At 37.8% G+C, this 22,085-nt stretch overlaps 1 protein-coding gene and 1 long non-coding RNA gene across 2 annotated transcripts in view; one reads left to right on the top strand and one right to left on the bottom strand.

The window, feature by feature from the left end:
• The window catches only part of LOC140335787 (aldehyde oxidase 2-like), a 53,150-nt gene that overhangs the window by 10,695 nt on the left and 20,370 nt on the right, over positions 1-22,085 (bottom strand). Inside the window, exons 7-21 of the mRNA XM_072418723.1 lie at positions 21,159-21,343; positions 20,405-20,594; positions 18,246-18,326; positions 17,332-17,495; positions 16,964-17,069; positions 16,754-16,876; positions 15,281-15,377; positions 14,814-14,935; positions 13,280-13,404; positions 7,521-7,608; positions 6,101-6,187; positions 5,817-6,008; positions 4,842-5,069; positions 3,587-3,682; positions 2,893-3,021 (exon numbers count right to left, since the gene is read on the bottom strand). Coding sequence (XP_072274824.1) covers positions 2,893-3,021; positions 3,587-3,682; positions 4,842-5,069; positions 5,817-6,008; positions 6,101-6,187; positions 7,521-7,608; positions 13,280-13,404; positions 14,814-14,935; positions 15,281-15,377; positions 16,754-16,876; positions 16,964-17,069; positions 17,332-17,495; positions 18,246-18,326; positions 20,405-20,594; positions 21,159-21,343 — 2,013 coding nt within the window. The remainder of the gene's footprint in view (positions 1-2,892; positions 3,022-3,586; positions 3,683-4,841; positions 5,070-5,816; positions 6,009-6,100; positions 6,188-7,520; positions 7,609-13,279; positions 13,405-14,813; positions 14,936-15,280; positions 15,378-16,753; positions 16,877-16,963; positions 17,070-17,331; positions 17,496-18,245; positions 18,327-20,404; positions 20,595-21,158; positions 21,344-22,085) is intronic.
• On the top strand, positions 1,294-17,103 carry LOC140335788 (uncharacterized). The gene is made up of 2 exons (XR_011921758.1): positions 1,294-1,521; positions 17,002-17,103. It is a non-coding gene; the product is annotated as an uncharacterized lncRNA (long non-coding RNA).

The raw sequence follows: 22,085 nt of genomic DNA, 5'->3' as shown, positions 1-22,085 counted from the left end.
AAAAGGGATTATACATGAAAATCTCAAATTGAATGTATTCTAAATCAACAACTAGAGGACATATATGTACCATTTACCTGTCTCTTGCGTATTAAGAAGTGCACTGAATTTAACTCAGATCAGTAGATCCCTAAAGGAAAAAAGTGGTTGTGAGGGATTTAGTGAGTATTGTTCTATATGTAACTAAAATTTTAGGGTGGATAATACCTAAAACCTACCTCAATTCAAAAAGGAGGCAGATCATGCTGCTGGAATTGTGGAAGACAGATGATAAATAGCTGGAATTGTGGAACACACGTTGTGTGGATACACTGAATCTAGGGCGTAAAATGGGGAGGTAAGAATACCTTATAATAATATTGGTATGTAGCACAAAGTGAAGGGAATCTACTTACTTTTATAGTGATTAATTCATTGGAGAAATAGTGGCGTGGGCAGATCAGTGGCAGCTATCCCAAAGGGACCAATCAGATTTTTTCATGTATAATCCCTTTTAATTTTTTCTATTTTATCCTATATCATATCCATTATAGACTGTACCACAACCGAATCATCCTTGATTGATTAGGTGGACAATGTTTACTATTTATTTTTGTGAGTATATAACACAAACCAATACTTACATATCCTCACTTTCAACTGTAGTGTTATCATTTAACAACCTCCTGTCACGGCTCCACAAGGCAAAGTGGTGGACCCACTGTGTCACCCACCCTGTGGGTGGAGACGTGTACGGGGCGCAGGGTCTAAGCAGTAGCTTGGTCTTCTCCAGAGCCTCTAGAGGTGAGGATGTTGTGCGGCAAGCTACTGCCAGTTTGTGGCCCCCGTGCCCGCCAAGGCAGGTGACTGCCAACAAGCAGGGACTGAAGCATAGTACAAAAGGGAAATCCAGGAGGGTAGTCAGACAAGCCAAAAGGTCAGGACCGGCAGAGAACAAGGATGGTCAGGAAACAGGCAGGAGGTCAGGACGGGCAGCAAGCAGGAGAAGTCAGGAACGAGCCGAGGTCAGTACACGGAGAATAAGGAACAATAAAGATAAACAACAGTAACCTGGTAGCAGAGCCAAAGGAACTCCTTGTTCAGACAACTTCCCGTTGCCAGGTCACTTCCTTATGAAGGGCGTGGATCAAGTAAACCGCAGACATCAATCCCGCCAGCAGAGGGAGTGCTGTTGCTGGGATGGTCTCAGGTGTTATTTAGATATTGGCCAGCAGAGGGAGCGCGTCTGTGGAATACTCTGGTTCTCTGAGACAAGGGAACAGCTGACAGCAAATCACCTGACATGGAGCAGGAAGTAAACAGAGTGTTGGATCCAGAGGCAGAGATGGTGCTGGCAGCAGGGGACTGCAAGGAAGGTGAGCAAGAAGGAGGCACAGGTGACCTGGACTGGTGAGAATCTGTGACACTTCTGTTCAACTATACTCAATTTAGGATCTCTGAACAACTATAATCAATTACCTTGTCGGCAACGTCAGTCCAGCACCAAACTACTTTGCTTTATGACCACAGCGGGAGATTGAAGTAAGACTCCATCACATATAAAACAAATCAATACTATTCAGTACTAGTTACATATTAATCACTGGCTAACATTCTGCATATCTCACATATTTCTATCTTTAATCAGCACGTCCAAACCTCCATCTTGTTTTTTTCCTCAATGTATTCCTAAGCATTAGGAGGCATCGGGTGCCTGTTCTATTTATCTAAACTTTTTACACAACACTATACTAATAAATGTATATCTCTCAATGTAACTGTTTTATTGCACTATATATTGATATTATTTATAATTATAATTTTTAACATCCAATTGAGATTCTCATAAGAGCAATATTGATGCAAGATTGTTAACATGATATTATGATGATTTTGCATCAGACAATTTCTTTATTGTATGTTGTGTATCACCACTAGCATAGAAGGTGTATGTTAGTAACAGGGTCACTATTCAAATTAAGAATAAATCTAAAAAAATTGTTTTATATTTACGCCTACTAAAAGCCTGTCTTTTCTTATACCCCTTTTCCCATATTTCAATATTCACAATCCAGGCCAGGCAACTAGTTATTTTTCTATGTATTAAAGACCCCTCTGCTTTCTTCCCATAAAAAACATAAATATGGTGTAGTGAATATTTAAAATGAAAATATTAGGTGTTACTAGACTCTTTTTGCATGGCGTTTGTTTTTCTTTTTTTTTTTTTTTCTTTGTTATATTTGTGTTGGTGTCGTCCAATTAAGGAATCTTCCAGAATACCTAAAAAAAATATTCTTGTTCTGGTTCATGGGCTCCAATCAGTCATGGCCAATCAGTTTTTGTCCTGATCATTCCTAGTTACACTAGGAATGTGCTTTTATTAGGCCTCTTACATACCTGCGGTGTCCCATCACATAGTTGGCTATTCTCGGACGCATAGCAAACTGCTTCTGTGCACCTGGGAGAGGCAAACTGAACTAAAGGTAACACATTTGCACACGGTTGCTGCTATGCTCACAATGTGGTTCTTCCAAAAGCAACCACATGGCCAAAAATGGAGACAGGTATGCCAGTGTGGAGGCCTTGCATTGGATGATCCCGACTGTGACCACATGAATTTAAATTCTGAGTTTTGATATCCCACCTGTGGGAAAAAGTGCCCAAATTTGGGAGTTTCAATCAGAGGTCAGAATAACTCAAATCCAAATAGGAATTGACTTCATTCAAATCTATCTGGCCACCACTAACCTATAGTTGTTTTTAGTTATACTTTTAAATAAATTATGTACTAAAAGTTTTGTTATATTTTTACATTTTTAATATTTTGTTATATATATATATATATATATTTATATATATATATATATATATATATTTATATATATAGTTATGTAAATATAGTATTATTACTACCTGTACAGCCATTAGGTGAACTTGAGCATCATAAGATGACAGTTTGACATCTTTTTCTGTTGCAAAAGCTGTGCTGGTTTCACCAATGTGGATGTAAGATATTGGGATTCGGAACTCTCTACTCACAACCTAGAAAGATAAAAAAAAAAAAGTCATTCATAATCTCTTCTCTCCAATATATTTTTACACATAGCTGAGTAAAACAATATGTGCATTATTGTGCTGCAATGCACAATACATTTAGTGTGACTTGATGGCTGGCATGGAATGGTGGTTATAGAAAAATAATTTGCTAAGTTGTCACTGTATGGGTACAGAGCATTCCCTTTGAATGTAAAGTAAACTATTCTGACATTTCATTGTAAATATATTGTTTTCTCCTTGCTTCATGTACATTTTGTTATGCAAAATCACACACAAATGACTGTTCAGTTCAATGCTCACATCTTCATGTGTGATCATCCCGGGTAAATGTATCAAGGTGGGCTTAGACTGCCATTGTTCCTTAGGAAAGGTGGCTGTGGGACTTATTCACATGATATTGCTGGTGTTTTGGCTATAGAATTTAGTTTAGTGCAACCAAGGTCTGTACTAGTACAGTGAACCTTTCTGATCTAATGGGGGAAGGTTGGACAAGGAGGTTTTGTTCCAAGCAAAGCCATCAAATAATTTCTATGATTTCTCAAAAACTCACCTGCATCATTTTGGTCAGTGTCTCTTGTGCCAACTCACTTCCAGTGGGTGTCACCAGCACCCATCCATCTACACCTATATGAACTAGTACAGATGCCTTAAAAAGGAAAGAGTTATTAGTTATAATAAATAGCTGTCCTACTATGTGAGTACACATTTACATTCATGTATTTCGAATCAGGAATATCTTTAGCTCCTGACATACAAAGTTGTGTAAAATGTGTTAATTATTAGTTGATTTATTAATTAGTCAATTCAATCATATATATATATAGAAGGTTTCACTTGTCAACTTTTCAGATGTAAAAATATACGGCTTGTACAAATAACAGCCTGTTACCTACCAACCTGCACTGGAAAATACCAAATGTTTCTCATGTCTGAAACAGTTTGGCTGTCACTGGGCAAGAGAGATTGTTCTAAGTGTAAGCAAATATATAAAGTCAGTGAAAAATAGGCATATGTAAATATGTGAAATTTCTCCCAAACGCTACTGAAAAGATTCCTATAGCCTGCTAATAATGAATTCTTTTAAGTAAAATATAAGATTGTTTGCAGAAAATCTTTAAAGATTGCTACTCAAGAGACTTTGAGTGAGATTTTGTGTAGTCGCTACAATGCTTCTAGTTCGTCTAAGAGTCTCACTAGAACGATGTGCAGTACAAGGATCTTCCCACTCATTCATTCTGGTGACCTGTGTTTTCTCCAACTCATTTCATTAATATTTGCCCAGTAGTCAGTTCATCAGATGAAAAGCAACTGAAGAATTTGATACATGATATGGAGAAACAAAGCTCTGTTCTACCGAGATGGCCCAGACAAAGAACAAGCCATTGTACGTTGTTCCTATAGGTCTACAGGTAATATTAGTCCTATGTGTGACTTTCAGGAAAATCCAATAAAAAGTGAGTGTACATTTTCTTAATAATTGTACAGTAAATCATAAATTAAACACAGAGTGTAGGAAGGGATTGAGGATTGATGTAGGAAGGGATTGAGGATTGATGCATAGTTCTGCATGTTCTGTCTTGGGTCTTATCAACTCTTCTGCCTGTCCTGGGGTGCCACATAAAAGGATTTCCTAAAGAAATCTATGAAGGGTCAGTTTTTTTGTAGGTACAGACCACATGGTTCCCACCATACTGCGGAGTCCCAGGGTAGCTGTATTGGTTGCTGTGCCAAGGGCCGCATCCTTTATACAGTTACTTGTTACAGGTTTTCAAAAACAAGCTCTTCAGTTTTGAAAGTCTACAAACCTGATTAAGGAAGTCAGCAATGACTCCAGCAGGGAACATGACAGGAATAATGGAGAAGCCTCTTTTCTTCCATGAATATTCTTTGTTACTTTCTGCTGCTGCGGCTCTTCTCTGATGGTAAGATGACTTCTTCAAGCATTCATCCCAGCAATCTAATAAACTACTTGCATCAAACTCTTCTTTAAATGGCGTCTTACTATGCTCTTTATGCAGATTGAGATGACGTACCTGGAATGTACATATTAGATTGCACCTAACCATGATCACATGATGAATATGAATGGTAAAATTTTTAAATAAAATAGTATTTATGAAAAAGACACCTACTAAAAATCAACTTTTCTAATTTGCAAAATTTTGTTAACACAAAAAAATGATTGCAACTAGGTCCTAATATAGAGGAACTAAAATTCCACCTTATAAAATAAAGTATCAGGCAGGTGGCTTTTGCAGAAATGTACAGGTGCATAAAGTCTTCTTCAACACAAAAGATTCTCAATGGGGATCTCAACCAATCCATATGTGAAAATGATGTCTCATGACCCCTGAATCACTCTTTCACAATTTGAGTCCTATGAATCCTGGCATTGCTGGCAATCCTGGCATCCCCAGATCACAAGCACAATTTATTTGACAAGACAGTGTAAAACTCACAACCTACATTCATACTGTATATTGTTTATGAGGACACCAAAAGATTGCCCACCATGTGAAACATCAAATAGCAGAAAGCAAGTAATAAGGTATAGTATAGCAAGTAATAAGGTAAGTATAAGTATAGCTGCCTACTCCTCTACCCCTACTCAAAATTATCATTTAACATTAGCAAGAATAATTTTTTCACTGAAATTCTAAAGTAAAATGGAATTAATAACACTCATGCACTGTGGCTTTTATACTATATACTACTTGAGAAGAACTGTTAGTTAAATGAAAAAAAAATGTGCTAATCCCTAAAAGTGGCAGTTTAGTTACCTTTTCATGTGGCACCCCACATCTGTCTGCTACTGTATCCATCCAAATCTCTGACAGCATTGCTGAAAGTGCAAATCCATATCCAGAGTAAAACTTTTTAGATGGGAGATTTGTTTTGCATGGTACAACAGTGCATCTACTATTGGGAATGTTATATGCATTTTGTGCACTCAGTAAAGACATGGTCAGCACCTAAATAAAATTACAAAATGAATGTAAATGAAAACCAAACATAAAACATAAAGTAACACTTTCTAGTTGATTATATATATATTATTCTTTACCTTAAAGGATTCATCGGGCCGGTGGCCAGCATTGCAGTAATATGTCACATCCAATGCTACAATTCTCCCATCATCCATATACCCAACCTGCGGTAAAGATAACAAGATGGCAAGATGTAAACACAACAATGTTATTCCACATATTGTTCTTATATCATATTCTGTTCAAAATGTAGAGGACAAGCTGTGGAACAAGAAATATATTGACTAATTGGGCCTGATTTAAGTTCTTCAAAGCTGGAGAGGATACACTTTCATCAGTGAAGCTGGGTGATCCACCTGGAATGGATTTGGTCCAGGATTCAAAACATTTGCAAAAAACAAATAGCAAATAACTTTGAAGAAATCCATTCCAGGCTTGCTGGATCACCCAGCTCTACTGATGAAAGTGTATCCTCCCCAGCCTTGGGGAGTCTTAATAAATCAGGCACATTGCATGATGAAAGTGTAAAGGCAAGGTACAATCAAACAGAGAAAATATAAAATGCACTTTACTGAATATTTTGCAATAAAAAATAAACTTATGGTTACAGGTTCTGAGGTATTGGATGTTACAAACAAGGTGAATGCAGTAGGGAAATGTAAAATACAAAGGGGATAACAGTTTCCAACAATGGACACTAGGTGGCGTCTAAGGTTTGCCTGAAACAATTGGCAAACTGCACTCAAAAAGCAAATGTCACCTAGTTGTATAAGAGTTTTAGAAGTCTGCAAGCTCCTCATGATTTGTCTTCCACAATTGGATGCACATGGTGGATTGCACAAACGCTTGCACAGTGGGTAATTGGCCACCCCACTGGAACTCCAGGCCAGTGACAGCTGACAGAATACACCTGATCACAGTAGCTGAGTCTTTCAGGAACAACTTGTGCTATTCTGGCCCACAGCTGCCCGAACAACGCATCAACTGCAGGGGACCACATAATCTGGCTGCAGCTCACATGCTCAGCTACTGCTACCTCATCAGATCGGGTCACACTGGCCTCCCCCCCCCTGTACTCCTCAGCATTTATCACTTCTGGGCTTGTCCAAAATCCCTGAGAATTCTGGGTAAAGCAATTAAAGTGGTCAGCACCAATACCACAATTAAAAGTGCCACTCCTGTCAGTGGGGTCCGCGCCTCTACCTCTGACACTCCTGCATCCTGGGGTGCTGGCCACCCCACTTTAATTTAATTGTAAAGGAATTTACCAAACCATAGTTCATTCTAATTGTGTGTTTATATGCTTTAAATTGTTTAAACTGTCAAAATCCATGTGCTAATCTCAAAAATATAGGACTGTATCTTAAAAATTGTGGTCAAATTACCAGGGGTGATAGGGGTGGAGTTATAAGCAGAAAGATGTTGTAAAAGTGTAGTGATACAGTCAGCATTATAACGTGACTTTAAAAGTGATGAAATCTATATTACAGAACTCACCTTGTATTTTCCAAAGAATGGAGGTTGATGTCTTAAAATCAGTGATTTTTCCCTATGTTGGATAACAGAGGTAACAGCTTGTTCAGTTCTGAAAAATAAATAAATCCAAATAAAAAAAGCAATGTATTTAAGTCAATTTAATTTTAGGTTGAACAATAAAACTGAACAGAAGAAACAGCATGAGTATTCTGTGAAACGTCTTCAACATTGAAAGGCAAGAAAAAGCCCAGTTGAATGAGAAATAGCAAACATTACTCTTTCATTTTCAGAGACTTTGTTGTGGGATTTTACTTATGTTCCCTGTTCCCATGAAACAAAATTGGGGCACATGGGAGTGGTCAGGACAGGAGGACACAGACAGATCATGGTGATTTGCAGAACATTGTACCCGAAATGTCTCTCTCTTCCCCTAGGCGTTGCCCCTTGGTACTTGACTTGGGCCCTGTACTGAGTAGTCTCTCTTAGCCATGTGACAGGATGTAGCACGGTGGCTCAGTGGTTAGCAACCAGGCCTTTGCAGCACTAGCTCTCAGGTTTGAATCCCAGCCAGGACACTATCTGCATGGAGATTGCAGGTATTCCCCGTGTCTGCGTGGGTTTCCTTCGGGTGCTCCGGTGTCCTCCCACATCCCAAAAAACAGGTTAATTGACTTTAGATGACATATGACTATGGTAGGGACTTTAGATTGGGAGCTCCTTTGAGGGACAGCTAGGGACATGACCATGGACTTTGTACAGCGCTGCGTAATATGATGGCGCTATATAAAAACTATGTAATATTTATTCTAGGGGCAGCAAAAGATATAATATTGAGAACCAGGAGAAGGAACTCAAAGTCTCTGTCAGTTTTTGTGACCAATAAGTGGCCGACCCTCATTCCTGTTGCAGCACTGAAAAAAAAACTAAGCTATGTTATCAGTTCTCTGCCACTGCTGACATCCCAATTTTTTAAAATTTCTTGTGCCTATGCAGGGACTCTGTTGCTGCAGGAATACCAAACCCTTAACTACCATGATTCATCTAACTGCTTTGTGACACTGTTGAGTGTACGTTTTGTAGCAGTCTGTGTGAAACGATTACCATAATAGCAGAAGAGTAAACTTTAGCAAGGACAGGGGATTTCCCAATTCACATCACTGCCTCTTATACACTGGACCTGATTTATCAAAGCTCCCATGACTGGAGAAAATAGACTGTCATAGGTGAACTTGGGTGATTATGCAAACCTGGAATGGATCTGGTGCAGGATGGAAAACCTTTTTTAAGAAATCCATTCCAGGTTTGTTGGATTACCCATGTTTTTACCATGATAGTCTATTTTCTCCAGTCTTGAAGTTCTTCAAAAAATCAGACCCATTGTATTAGCACGTAGGCATTCTTTGAAGGACTGCATTAGCATTCAGACCTTCCTGTACCCACAGAGAATACACACATGAATCTGAGATTAAATGACATGGCAGGAAAGAATGCAAACAACTGAAAGGGTGGATCAAGACAGCACATATGGGTAGGAGGGGGCTGGATGATCTGTGTAGTCAATCAGGCAGCAGTTGGTTCATAGGGCCTGATTTACTAATGCTCTCCAAGGCTGGAGAAACACTTTCATCAGAGAAGCTGGATGATTCAGCAAACCTGGAATGGATTATTTGAAAGTAATTTGCTATTTGTTAGCAAATGTTTTAAATCCTAGACCAGATCCATTCCTGNCCCATTGTATTAGCACGTAGGCATTCTTTGAAGGACTGCATTAGCATTCAGACCTTCCTGTACCCACAGAGAATACACACATGAATCTGAGATTAAATGACATGGCAGGAAAGAATGCAAACAACTGAAAGGGTGGATCAAGACAGTACATATGGGGAGGAGGGGGCTGGATGATCTGTGTAGTCAATCAGGCAGCAGTTGGTTCATAGGGCCTGATTTACTAATGCTCTCCAAGGCTGGAGAAACACTTTCATCAGAGAAGCTGGATGATTCAGCAAACCTGGAATGGATTATTTGAAAGTAATTTGCTATTTGTTAGCAAATGTTTTAAATCCTAGACCAGATCCATTCCTGGCTTATTGGATCACCCAGTTTAATTGATGAAAGTGTATCCTCTCCGGCCCAAGATATCAGCTGCAGCTTCTAATGCTAATTCTAAATCTTTTGGTTGTTTAGTTGTGGTAGTGTTTGAATAAATGAGTCCTAAGTTTCAAAGAATCTTAAAGTTTTAAAGAATCTGGGTTGTTTTGAGGTTTTCATACATTCCATGTGGAGCACAAGATGCAAAGATACCAGGAAAGAATAAGGGTTTAGAGTACATTAGGGTAATTTTGCCTTTTTGGACACCAGACTTTTAGGATTCTAGCTTTAGAGTAATCAGACATACCAAATAGTGTGAAAGGTAACTAATTAAAGAGATGTGCATTGTATTATTGCACTAATAAAATCTGAATTTCTCAATCTGAGGACGGGCCAAGAAAGCATGGAAGAGGTCTCCTAAGATGTTTCCTAATAAAATGATATTGCTTTCTGTTTATAATTAAAAAAAACTATACTTCAATAAATTTAATATGTATTAGAGGAATTCTAAAATATCATACCTGGGTATATTGTGGGAAACTGTATACTGCACAATATATCACCTAGAAAATTATATTGAGTCAGTAATAGGCATATTAGTAAAGATCTTGGCAGCCTACATGGATCTCTATTCCAACTATAAACTGTTAGGTGGCCAAGCCCACAATATAATCTTGTTTAATAAATTTATGGGCACCATAATCTTAGTATAATAAAGTGCATGTAAGATACACACGTTAAAGCAAAATGATTACTGTAATGGACATCCACTTACTATAACGTGGCCAGTAGTGAGGCTTAGGAAGGTTTGGACAAAGACTTAGGAAGTAACCCTATATCAGAGTTCATACACATTGTCACATTAGTAACGGATTGAAAATGCAGTCATCCAGAGGAGCCTGCTGTGCCCTGACAGTGTTGGATGACTAATTTACAGTATACAACTTTGTTTCAACCAACACTTTATTACACACATCAAATCAAAACAACAAAACTAAGTGGTTTTACAATATCATGTAGAAACAATATTATTTAATTGATCAGGCTAGTGTTAGAGTAACAGTCTACTCAATACTTTGTTTTACTTTTGTTGATACTGGGCAAGTGTTAAAGTGGTAATCTTTGTCCCTAGTGGGCACAGTTCCACTTGCTTATTGTCCATCCTAGTATAAGTAATTAGGAAATATTAAAAAACAACCTAGCCCACTATAAAAATCACTGCCGCCTGTGTTATATCCCCCTCATTTCCTGTACTAAGTGGTAGCATTCATCAGCACAAACATTTGAACTAACAAGTTTGTCACGCAGTAAACTGGGTAAGCAAATAGTTATACGGTCTATTTCATTCTCATTAAACAAATGGGTTTAATTTTTTTCTAATTTTAAAGCAACTTTACTTCCAGTCTTACTACCTGGCATAGAAAAAATCCTGCATAGATTATAATTGTTCAATCATTTTAACGAAGCATAAAACAACCAATGCGTTTCGGTAATCAGTTCATCTTCATCAGAGCTTTAACTTATGAGATGAGAAACAAAAAGGATTTGCCACCATAACCTTTGGGATTTAAAATGACCAGCAAGAAATTCTATAAGTGAGGTTAGCAACTGCAGGGAAAACATTTTCTTTTTCACATTTTCACTAAGTGCAGTTGAGGCAGGGTTAACATTCTCCCTGGAGCCACTGGTCTATGTTATACAGCTTTTGTTCTTGCTGTTAAGAATAAAGGTCTGCAAGGAAACCAAAAGGTTATTCTGTTTCCCAGAATGTCATATGATGCCGAGGGCATCAAGGTTACATGATATTTTTTTTGTTTTGTTTTATACAATACAGCGGATATCTTTTACATATGTTATTTTGTATGATGGGCTGTATGAGTCGACAATAATTTGCCTTTTTTGTTCAGTCTTGCATAGTCTTTCTGTGCACAGCTTCCTGCTGTGAAGATAATAATTACTGTGTTGCGCCATAAAAGACAAGTTAAGCTGCCCTGGTGATGATTCACTGAACTCAGGCATAACAACCAAACAGAATGTAGGTCAAATAATACCTGAAGATTATATATCTGTAAACAACCAACAAGCCTGTTAATGGCTTGTGTGCAGAAGGAATGTTTTGCTGAACTCTGCATTTTTTACATGGCTCCTCCCAATGGAGCCCAGATAGGCAAATGAATTACATTTTTCTGGCAGCACAGAAGTAAAAGTGAATCCACCAATACCTTACTGCCCCTCTGAAGAGTCCTGGTTCCAGTTGGGATATTGATGGCCCCTGTTCCTATTCCACAGACACACAGGGTAAACTAAGCTTTGAAAACCTACAGCAGGTTGGAAGCCCCTCCATCAGATGCCCCAGTGTGACCACTGGTAGGGAATAATGACGGTGTAGCAATAGTTGCCCAGAGTGACTACCAACAGAATATACTGCTTCTTTTAGTCATACGGCGGACTGGCACTAACACAGTTCTTTGCCATCATACCTAACGTGTAGCTCTCCACTGGGGCTTAGGGATGAGCGAGAATGCCTCTGCCAAATGCCGAAATTTTGCGAAACCATGAGAAATCACTATAGGAGGATTATCACCCATCAAAGCTGTGGGAATCCTCCTGTCAGTGAGCTATCACTGGGCACTACAGATTTTCACGGCTCCATTCATAATTGCAGCCGCGATACCCCTCCTCTCAGAGTGAGTCATGTGGCTTGTGTTTATAAATAAACGCGGCCGTGGGAAAATTCAGAGGATTTTTCCCACGTTGCTTTCATTCATGAGCAGCCAGCGAGACTTACACTGTGTTGCTTGATAGAGAAACTCTATCCAGGAACACATAGTACAGGACTGCAACAGCAATCAGAGGAGCGGAGCTGCTCCCCTGATTGCTGTTGCCGCCCTGTAGTATGTGTTCCTGGACAGAGTTTCTCTATCCAGGAACACAGGACTCCATCTAAGAACACATACAACTAGTAAAGGGCTGCAAGAGAAATCAGGGTTGGTCTTGCAGGTCCCAAATATTCTGTCTCATTGGCTGAATTTACAAAGGATGTTCTCGCCTACATGTTTGGTAAGCATGAATGGCCCAATTTGCCCCCTACTGGGTCTGTCTTCCAATTTCTTGTTCAGCTGCTGTGACTGAAACATTCTGACACTTCCTGGTAGTTTCACTCACTAAGCCAAACCCTTCTCACCTGCATTCACCTACTGGACTATGAAGGATGGCCTTACTGGACAATAGGAATATGTGGCAGTGGTGGACCACATCTTGACACTCTAAAAAAGAGCCAAAACCCACCATTTATATAATTCCAGTATATAGGGTATCCAGGCTGCAGGAGAATACTTCTAAAAGTATGAAGAGGCACCATAGTATGTCTGATCTGTAGTATTGGAGTCTTTAAAAATGATTTGTGTACCAACAAGTTTGTTTCACGTGATGGATGATCTCATTGGCCCAAAGGGAGACTTAAACCTAGAAATGTACTACTTATGGTCCCTCTGCATGTACTGATCGATTTAATGTACATTTTTTCTCTGAAGACAAACTCTACTTACACATCTTTTATCATATACTCAATTTGCACAAGTTAGTTTAGTTAGTTCAACAGTTATTGAAAATGTTTCTATTTATGTGTAATATAGAGAAGTATATATCATCTACACAATATGCACATGTGATACATTATCTGATTTACTTACTTGTGGGCCGCCACAGCAGTGATAGCAGCTTGAGAGGCCGTATGTGAGAGCTCCATGTACTGCCTCTTCTCCACACAACAAAAGATGTAATCAGAGGGGATGTTTAAAGCAGATGCCACTGCAGCCTGCCCAAAGAATCCAAAAATGTAAGCCATGAACCTCCTTACTACTTCCTTAGACATAAATAGTAAATTTCCTTTCCAAAATAACACACTTACCTGGGGTCCATTTATAAAACAGTGAATCTGACATTCATCAAATATTCTCTGGGGGTAAAATCAATAAATGCCATTGAAAACACATGGACCTGCAAAATTTACCCCTAAAGAACAAGAAGTCAATGCCAGAATCATTGCTTTATAAATATATCCCGAAGACTCATACATACTTGAAGTAAATAGAGTTGAGGCTGAAATTGATGACCTTTTTGCTTATGCTAGTTGCTCAGATCTTATTCTGATCTTCTGGTTTCAATACTTTCAGTCACAAACCCAGACCACATGTACATTAGAACATACAGTGATGGCAATGATAGCCCTCATATTTCTCATATGAACTGTTTACTTTAACATAAGACGGGGTAATATTCAAATTACAAGTGTCCAATGTATACCATAGAGTTATGCTTTTATTTCATTTATTGCATTTTTTATATTTTCTAGACATGACTGGATGTTTAAACTCAGCTTAATTTGCACCAAGTAACCTCCAGGATCAATTAACGGGCAGCAATTTACACGTACACATACTAATGCTCAAAATATATTTAGGAAAAGTACATATAGTTCTGTATATATACAGTTAATATTTTCTAAATCTATTTTCCTCAACAATACTGTAAAATAAAACAAGTAGTTGCCTCGCTCAGCAATGGCTCCCAGTAGAGTCCAAACCTCATGATCACAGAAAACCCAAAAACTAATAATGGGTTCTTCAACAAAGTTGGTGGGTGATGGAGAGACGACAACTCCCCGCCCTCACAAGACAGGGAGCCGATCTTACTTACCCCCTTGCTGCCATTCCATCAACACACATGCTGCAGGCTGATACGTATACTTCACCAAATGGAAGGCTGATCCCACGCAGCCCCCTATTGTCATCTTTTCATAATACATGCTACTGATCTACATTTATTTTGCAATATCCTGAATTATCTAGATCTTTATACCTCTCCTCATCCTTATGGACTTATAATCCTGACCCTAACGAGACTACTAGCTACGCCGGATAACAAGTATTATCAGCCTGTGCCAATACCGAGGAAGCCACACGGCCAAACGCGTCGGGACAAGGGACTTTATTTAGTCAGGTATCTGACATGTATAGCTAATGGTCTACATATCCTATGCTTATTTAATGGGAATGACGACATTTCACCATTGTGGTTATATATGATTAATCGTGTGAAATATAAAATACAAAGTTGTGTTGCCTAAAAATCCCCAGCTTTCTTTTCTCTACTTTTTGCTCTTCAATAAAACCTTCTTCCAACATGCTGCACAACTAAGCATGTAATAAGTAAAGTACACTTCACCTGTATTAATGCTGGATCCTGGGTTGATACAAACACTTCTATTTCATTTTCTTCCATTCTAGGTATAACCCGCACAGTCTGGGATAGCAGAAGATCATTCTGTCCTTCTATATAGTCCTCACCTGTTCTTTGAAAAGTAAAAACAAAGGCAGCACTCCAGAAATGTATTCATCTCTTTCAAAGAAACAATATAAATAGGACCCCTTAATATGTTAAACATTTAATATTCAATATAGGGTATTGCGGGAGGCCTAATATAATAATTAGTAGGGACAAGATATATATAGAACTTGGAATCTTTATCCAAAAATTTACTTTGGCAGTAAGAAAGCTTACAAGTGGAAAAGAAAATGTATATGTTTTGGGCTGTCTGGATTATAGGTTTTGTAAAATATAAATAGATATAAAATACTGATACTGATAAAAAATACTATATATATATTATATGAATGGATATGGATATTTACCTTCTAAAATATGATCCGCACTGCTGAATGCTTCATCTACATTTCCAAAATCCAATTTTCTAAGTGGCTCATAGAAGGAATTGTATTTAATGGAATCCTAAAAACAATGTGCAATGTGAACATTTATATGTATTTATACCTTGCAATTTTTATACATTCTTACATACAACCTGTGAAATTAAATACATAAATACATAAATTCAGTTAAATGGAATTTCAGTTCGGACCCATATAATATATCTGCAAAGCACATGCACAACTTTCCTATTGTTTTAGTTGGTGTAAGTTTACACCTGTGGGCTGCAATCACCTGCATTGCCCAAAATATTTCAGGCAGTTTTTAGTTTATAATATGACCCTGGTGATTTTAGAGGCAGCCCATGAAAATGCTTTTAGCATGTTAGTGCACAAGTCTCTACCTGCCACTTTAATTACTTTCCTTAGCACATTTAAATTTTTAAGGCAGCTTCGACTGGTGACTGTGTGTCATTTTCTAAACAGCAAATGAGTTGCAGTGTGTCTGTTTGGAAATTTCTGCCCTGCAATAAATCATGGGTTCTAAGATTCAATATCTGTCAACAGACATTGAGGTGTATTGGTGCACTACAGCAGAAGCTTGATAAATAGTGACATAATAAGGACTTACATTGTGCTCCATGTTTGCATTTAAAGGTCAAATTTTATATTTTGAGTAAATCTGTCCTAAATCAAGATATCTGTGTGAGAAGGTTGGGATGGTAGATGCCATGTTGTGCATCCTTTGACAATTAAGGCCCAGAGGGGCCCAGTAAGAGTCAATGACAGTAAGGGCCCATAAGCATGCACACTGGTGTGGCATGCATGGTTTACTATATTGTGTGTGTTGTTGCAAAGAAAAGCCCTGAACTTAGGGTGCTTTTTCTGTTAGTAAATTTTGGTTGGGTTGAGGTCGGGGGAAGGCAGGGTCTGCTTGATGGTGGAATATTGGTAAAAGGACTCATCAGTATGATGGTATCTATGGTGAAGGCAGGTTTTGTGGCAGCTGTTGGACAGTGAGTAGTTTGGTGTAGGGTTGATATCAGAACCCGAGGCAGGGAAAGTATCAATCCGTTGGTCTTTAGTGCTGTGTGTTGGATTTTGCTGGGGGGTTCCTTACCGGATCTGCAACCTATCAGGGTGTTTAGGAGTGTTATAGGTTAGGGAAAATTAGGTTGTTAAAATTGTTTATGATGTACAAGTTTATAAATATATATATATATATTTATGTTTGTAATGTTTTATATAAAATGTTGTCTAATAAATGTCTGACCCCAGAGAATTTCTTCCAAACTGACGTATGAAATACCACTGTGTAAGCAGTGTGTCTAACCCCTCAAACTCATTTTGACATTTCCCAAAACAAAGTTTTGTCTTGACTACTTGACAAGGTGTACTTGACGTGTGTATAGAGAACACAGGTATGAACATACAAATGACTTTGGAAGAACATGTCACCTGAATAGAAAGTATAGCAGGTTCCAGGTCTTCATATTCTACCCTTACTCGTGAAGCTCCTATATTAGCATGGTCCTGCGTGTTTGCTACCACAGCACATATGGCCTGACCAACGTATGTTACCTACAGAACACAGAAAGACAATTTGTAGATTAAGGATGTGTCAGATAATACTGTGGAAATGCATAGGTAGAGTTTTACCAATGGTACCTCATTCCCTGCAAATAAATGTGTGTTACTTATTCCAGGAACATCATCAGAAGTTATCACATCGGCGACTCCTGGGACTTTCAATGCATCTTCTGTATTAATGGATCTGACAACACAATAAATACATGTGACTAAAAGTCTTTGTTTTGTCAAGCCTTTTCCTAAAAAGCCTAAAATGATTAAAGATTGATAAACAGTAGGCAGATAGACGGGGGAGCACAGAATGGCACCAGCAAAAAGGTAAATAATACCATGATATAATGTATAGCTAGCTATGCTTGATTTTAGTACAAAGTTTCTGTTATCCTTTAGGACATTAACAAATAAGTATTAAAATTTTACATAGCAGACATATTATACAAAATTACATGATTTTAGCAAGATGCCTGTTGCTTGTAACTAATGCCAAAAATAGTTCTCCATCCACAATAGATGTATTTTCATCGAATTCCTCTTCTGTAATAGTTTGTAGAACATGAGGCTGGAAGTTTACTGGCTCTTCATCTTCGTATACATGATTCATATGTACGGCCTATGGGATGTAAATGATAAAAATGCTTATGACTGTAAGATAATGACATACAGAAATTACAGCAGAATTCAAGTTCCCTTAAAATATCAGTGTATATAAGTGTTCATACCTTAGATTTAATGGACACTGCCCTCAATATATGATGAATTCAGCATGAGCAAAAAATTTAGGACACTATTCATAATGACTGTTGAGGTTTGTTCAAGCTGCAGCAAAAGTTAAAGCAAAGTTACCACCAATGTTTTATTTCTTTTGCTATAGTGGGAAGTGTCACACTTTATTCAAATTTTGCAGCCTGTTAAACTTGGGTGAGCAGAATATCATATTGGCAGGCTGGACCTCATAGAGATCACTGGCTTACATTTTTCTACATAGAAAACATAGCTACATTTCTATCAACAATAGTTTATAACAACATGTTTGAAAACTCCAGTAAAAAACACAGGCTATAGTAAACTATTTTGCCTAATTAGAACAAATGTGATGATGTAGCTCACACTAGTTTACCTATACTTCCAGACAGACCTGTCCTTCTGCTAACTTTCAAATTCACGAGTCTGGGCCTGCTACTGACTCTCATAGTCAGAAAAAAATCAAGGGTAAATGGGAAAAGGGAAGTAACAGTATGGTTTACACTTTATGTTTCTTCAATACGTGGTCATTTTGGTGGCAATTATAAACCCTACTGTGATTCTACTTTCCACAGATTCCACATAAATCCTTTCACTTAAACTTTTACTTTTGACTTACATTGTTAGTGAGGAAGCCATTGGATGTTCTCTGCTGAAACTCTCTCGCCGACTTGCTGGAACTATTTGAGTATTCAAAGTCCTGCACAAAATAATAGGGAGGGTAGGGGAATTTCCTTGTAGTACTGTATGTACATATTCATTAAGACCAACTCCCTAATGTACAAATATAGAGCAGCGAGTCAAAAAACCTAGAAAAGTTTATGTTTTTTTGTGGTTGGTACTTGGGGTGCAGTGCAAAGCTCAAATTCTCCTTGATGTCCAAAAAAGGGGGGATGCTCTAAGTGAGGTTTCAGAGAGGTTCCCAGCTACATGGCCATGTGACAGAGTGTGGATCATCCCCGTTCTGGAACCCTAAGCTCAACTGGAATGACTGCTTCACACAAAAAGGATAATTAAGACCAACCCAGCTAAGTGCATCCGTGTTTACATTGATTACCAACCACAACAAAATCCCTACTTTCTAATTACAACATACAAATACTACAGAGTTGCTTGATCTGATCTGATCAGAGTTGCTTGATCTTGATCTGATAGCACATGGTTGGTGTCACATACTACCAACCTAAAAGGGGTCATCTAATACTACTGACATTAAACTGAAAACAACTCATGTAGGAACAGACATAGACACTTGCACAAACGCATGAATAAATAAAAAAAGGCAAAAATAGACCTGTAAATTTGTAAATGAAAAAGCAGCCATAGCCAGACCATTAGATGCCATGCACATATAAAATCATTCCTTTTTACTATGGGCCTTTTTGGATGTACAATTGCTCTATTTTCATTTTGTTCATTCTTATGACTTTACTGTTGAAATTTACCTTTTGAAAGGCAAATAAAAATAGATTGACCCACAAAACAATTTCTTTTGCAAGTAATTCATCTTTTGCATCTTAATGCATGAATTGGGCATATATATATATATATTTATAGTCAGGCAGCATGCACAAGCTGAAGCTGAAGGTGGGTGAAGTTTGCCCAGGCTTGTTAATGTAGATTCATGGTCAACATATTACACATCCCACGCAATAGTGCTAGAGGCTGTAAAGTAGGCAGACATCGCACGCTATAGATTTATGCAGGCATTGCTTGCAACTTCTTGATGGTACTTTACTTTTATCTTTTGTTGCATGTAATTATCCTTTAATACTAATAGAGGGGAACTGAATGAAGTGTTTTTTTCCTGCATACGCAAATGCATTACCTGGAATGTGTTAATATAAGCAAGAACAGGCAGCATAGTAAAACACTACTGTTTAGTCTAAGTATGGAGTTAAAACAGCCTATCAGGACAGAATTATAAAATCTGCAATCACTGCTGATTTGTTTGAAAGGTGCTCACTACAGAGCAGTCAATCATCAGTGACTTTCAACTTTTGAAGACCAGAATTAGAGTAACGTTTTATTTTGTTACATAATTGATATGTTAAACTTATGTTACATATTTCATGACTTTAGGATATAGATCTTCTCAGTTATCTTTTGTAAACAATTTCAATACATTTCTTGAAATGGTACCCTAATAGGTTCAGTGTCAAACAAATTTAATCTATCTCTTACTTCAGTCTACATAAACCTACAGTATAATTAAGAAAATATTTCTGCAAAATGTAGATAAGTACAGGTAGTCCCCGGGTTACATACAAGATAGGGATTGTAGGTTTGTTCTTAAGTTGAATTTGTATGTAACTCGGAACAGGTACATTATTTTAATAAATGCAATTAGGAAAGATGTTTGTCTTAACATAATATTAGGCAGCATTGTGTCAGTTACTGTATAAAATCCTCACTGTGAGATAATCCCAAACAAAGCAAAAAAAAAATGTATGGAGCCTAGACATTCATTAACTTCCGAAGCAAGCTGTGCTTTTATATGCAAAAATAAACAACTGCATAGTTTGTCTTGGTCATTAAAGAGTTACAAGAGGCTCCCTAAGATCACCCACCACCTCAGCTGTGTTTAGTAAAAGATTTCCCCTGCAAGTCATGCAAACCACCTCTCCCCCCATCCAGCCTCCGTCTTGCACACAGCGAGCAGGGAAGCCATGTTCATATCTAGGAGCCATCCGTATGTCAGATGTCCTTAACTCGGGGACTACCTGTAAAGGAATCTCTTTTGTTCTAAACACACAGCAAGAACAAAATGTGACTTACAGGTATATCATAGTGTGAAAAATTCAGAGTCTTCTTCAATTCTTTTGACACCTGGAGGTAGAATTGGAAGAGGAAGCTGATCGCCAGTGTTCGCTCATAATCTACCAAGCCATAGAAGGCAGATTCTTGCAGAGGGGTCTCTTCTAGGAATAATCTACAAGCCTCATCCAGCATTGTTTCACCCCATCGTCTGTAACATGGATACATTGAAGAAATACACTGAGAAACATATGCTTTACAGCAAGCAAAAATGTGCATATGTCCATATGAGGGCACTGAATGTGTGAAGTCAGAGGGAAGTAGGGGTAGCAGATTATTTAAATTTTTAAAGCAAAGAGGATATTGAATACACTTCTTATTAGTAAACAGTTATGTGTGGATGCCTACCTTTTAAAAGTAAATATAAAGCCAAATTACAGCCAGTTATTACTTTTCAAGAGCTTATTTACAGGGTAAAATGCATTAATACACATTAGGATGAATGGCCTTCCTCACAGAAATCAGCAGCCTAGCAAAGCAGACATGCAGACTGGTATTTTTTGGGGATACTCCATTGAGGGTAATAGTAAAACACTACTCATCACACTTGAATTCAGCATGCAACTAATCAGTGTGAACAGCTCCTACTGTATTTAATACATTTCTCATTCCTTGAACGTCATTTGTGCTGGAAAATGGAACAGAATTCATTACTTCATGTGAATGAGTCCTGGAGCAGATATGTATGTTAAACGCAGTTCGTAATCATACATACCTGCCAACAAGCATTTCACTGACGCATTTTGCAACCAAACAAGCTGATTCGGAGCCACCATAATAAATGTTCATAGACATGATGAGGTCTGTGCCTTCTTTTAGCAAAACTCTCATTGCAGCAATGTCGGCAGGTGCTGTACTTCCCCATCTCTGTACCTGTCTGAACGCTGAGACAAATTCCCACTGCAAGTACAATAATAAAAAAAAGTGAGAAACAAAGACTTATAACTTCTGACATTTGTATATTCAACAGTTTCAACAGTTTTCAACAATGACAGTATTTTGTTTTTTTAAATAAAATGAAACTATGGGGTCAATTTACAAAGCAATGAATTCACTAAAACTTTTTTCTGGTGGAAAGTTTTCCAGGTCCATGTGATTTTATAACAGTATTTGATTTTCTACCAGGGAATATATCAGTGAATGTCAGATGTACTGCTTGATAAGTACACCCCTAAAAAGTTTTTTTTAGCCAAATTTAGGAACCTTGTGCAGTGTGGGGGAGTCTAAAACGATTTTCTGTTTCGTTCACAATGTGAAAAACTGACTTTGTAAAAAATGAAACTAATCGCTGTGACTTTACTTGCTTACAATCATTATTTAGGATTATATTCTTATTATATTATAGAGGGGTATCTGTTAGTATAGTAATATACCCCATTTAGTCAAGTGTAAACCAACATTTTTTTGATCTGAAAAAGCCAAAGAAAAGTAATCTTGATTTATACTTGGGTCACACCACTAGATGCTGCTGTGTCCTAATGTAAAGTGTCAACAAACTCTTTCTGTATGGGATAACAGAAAAATATTGTGTCCTCATGTAAAGTGTCAACAAACTCTTTCTGTATGAGATAACAGAAAAATATTTTAAATAATAGCACCATTAAAGTACACTGTATTCAAGCCTCACTGATTTGCATAAATG

Source organism: Pyxicephalus adspersus, chromosome 7 (assembly GCF_032062135.1).
Source record: "Pyxicephalus adspersus chromosome 7, UCB_Pads_2.0, whole genome shotgun sequence".
Taxonomy (NCBI): domain Eukaryota; kingdom Metazoa; phylum Chordata; class Amphibia; order Anura; family Pyxicephalidae; genus Pyxicephalus; species Pyxicephalus adspersus.
The sequence above is the reverse complement of the archived record's forward strand: the minus strand, read 5'-3'. Positions and strand labels throughout refer to the sequence as shown.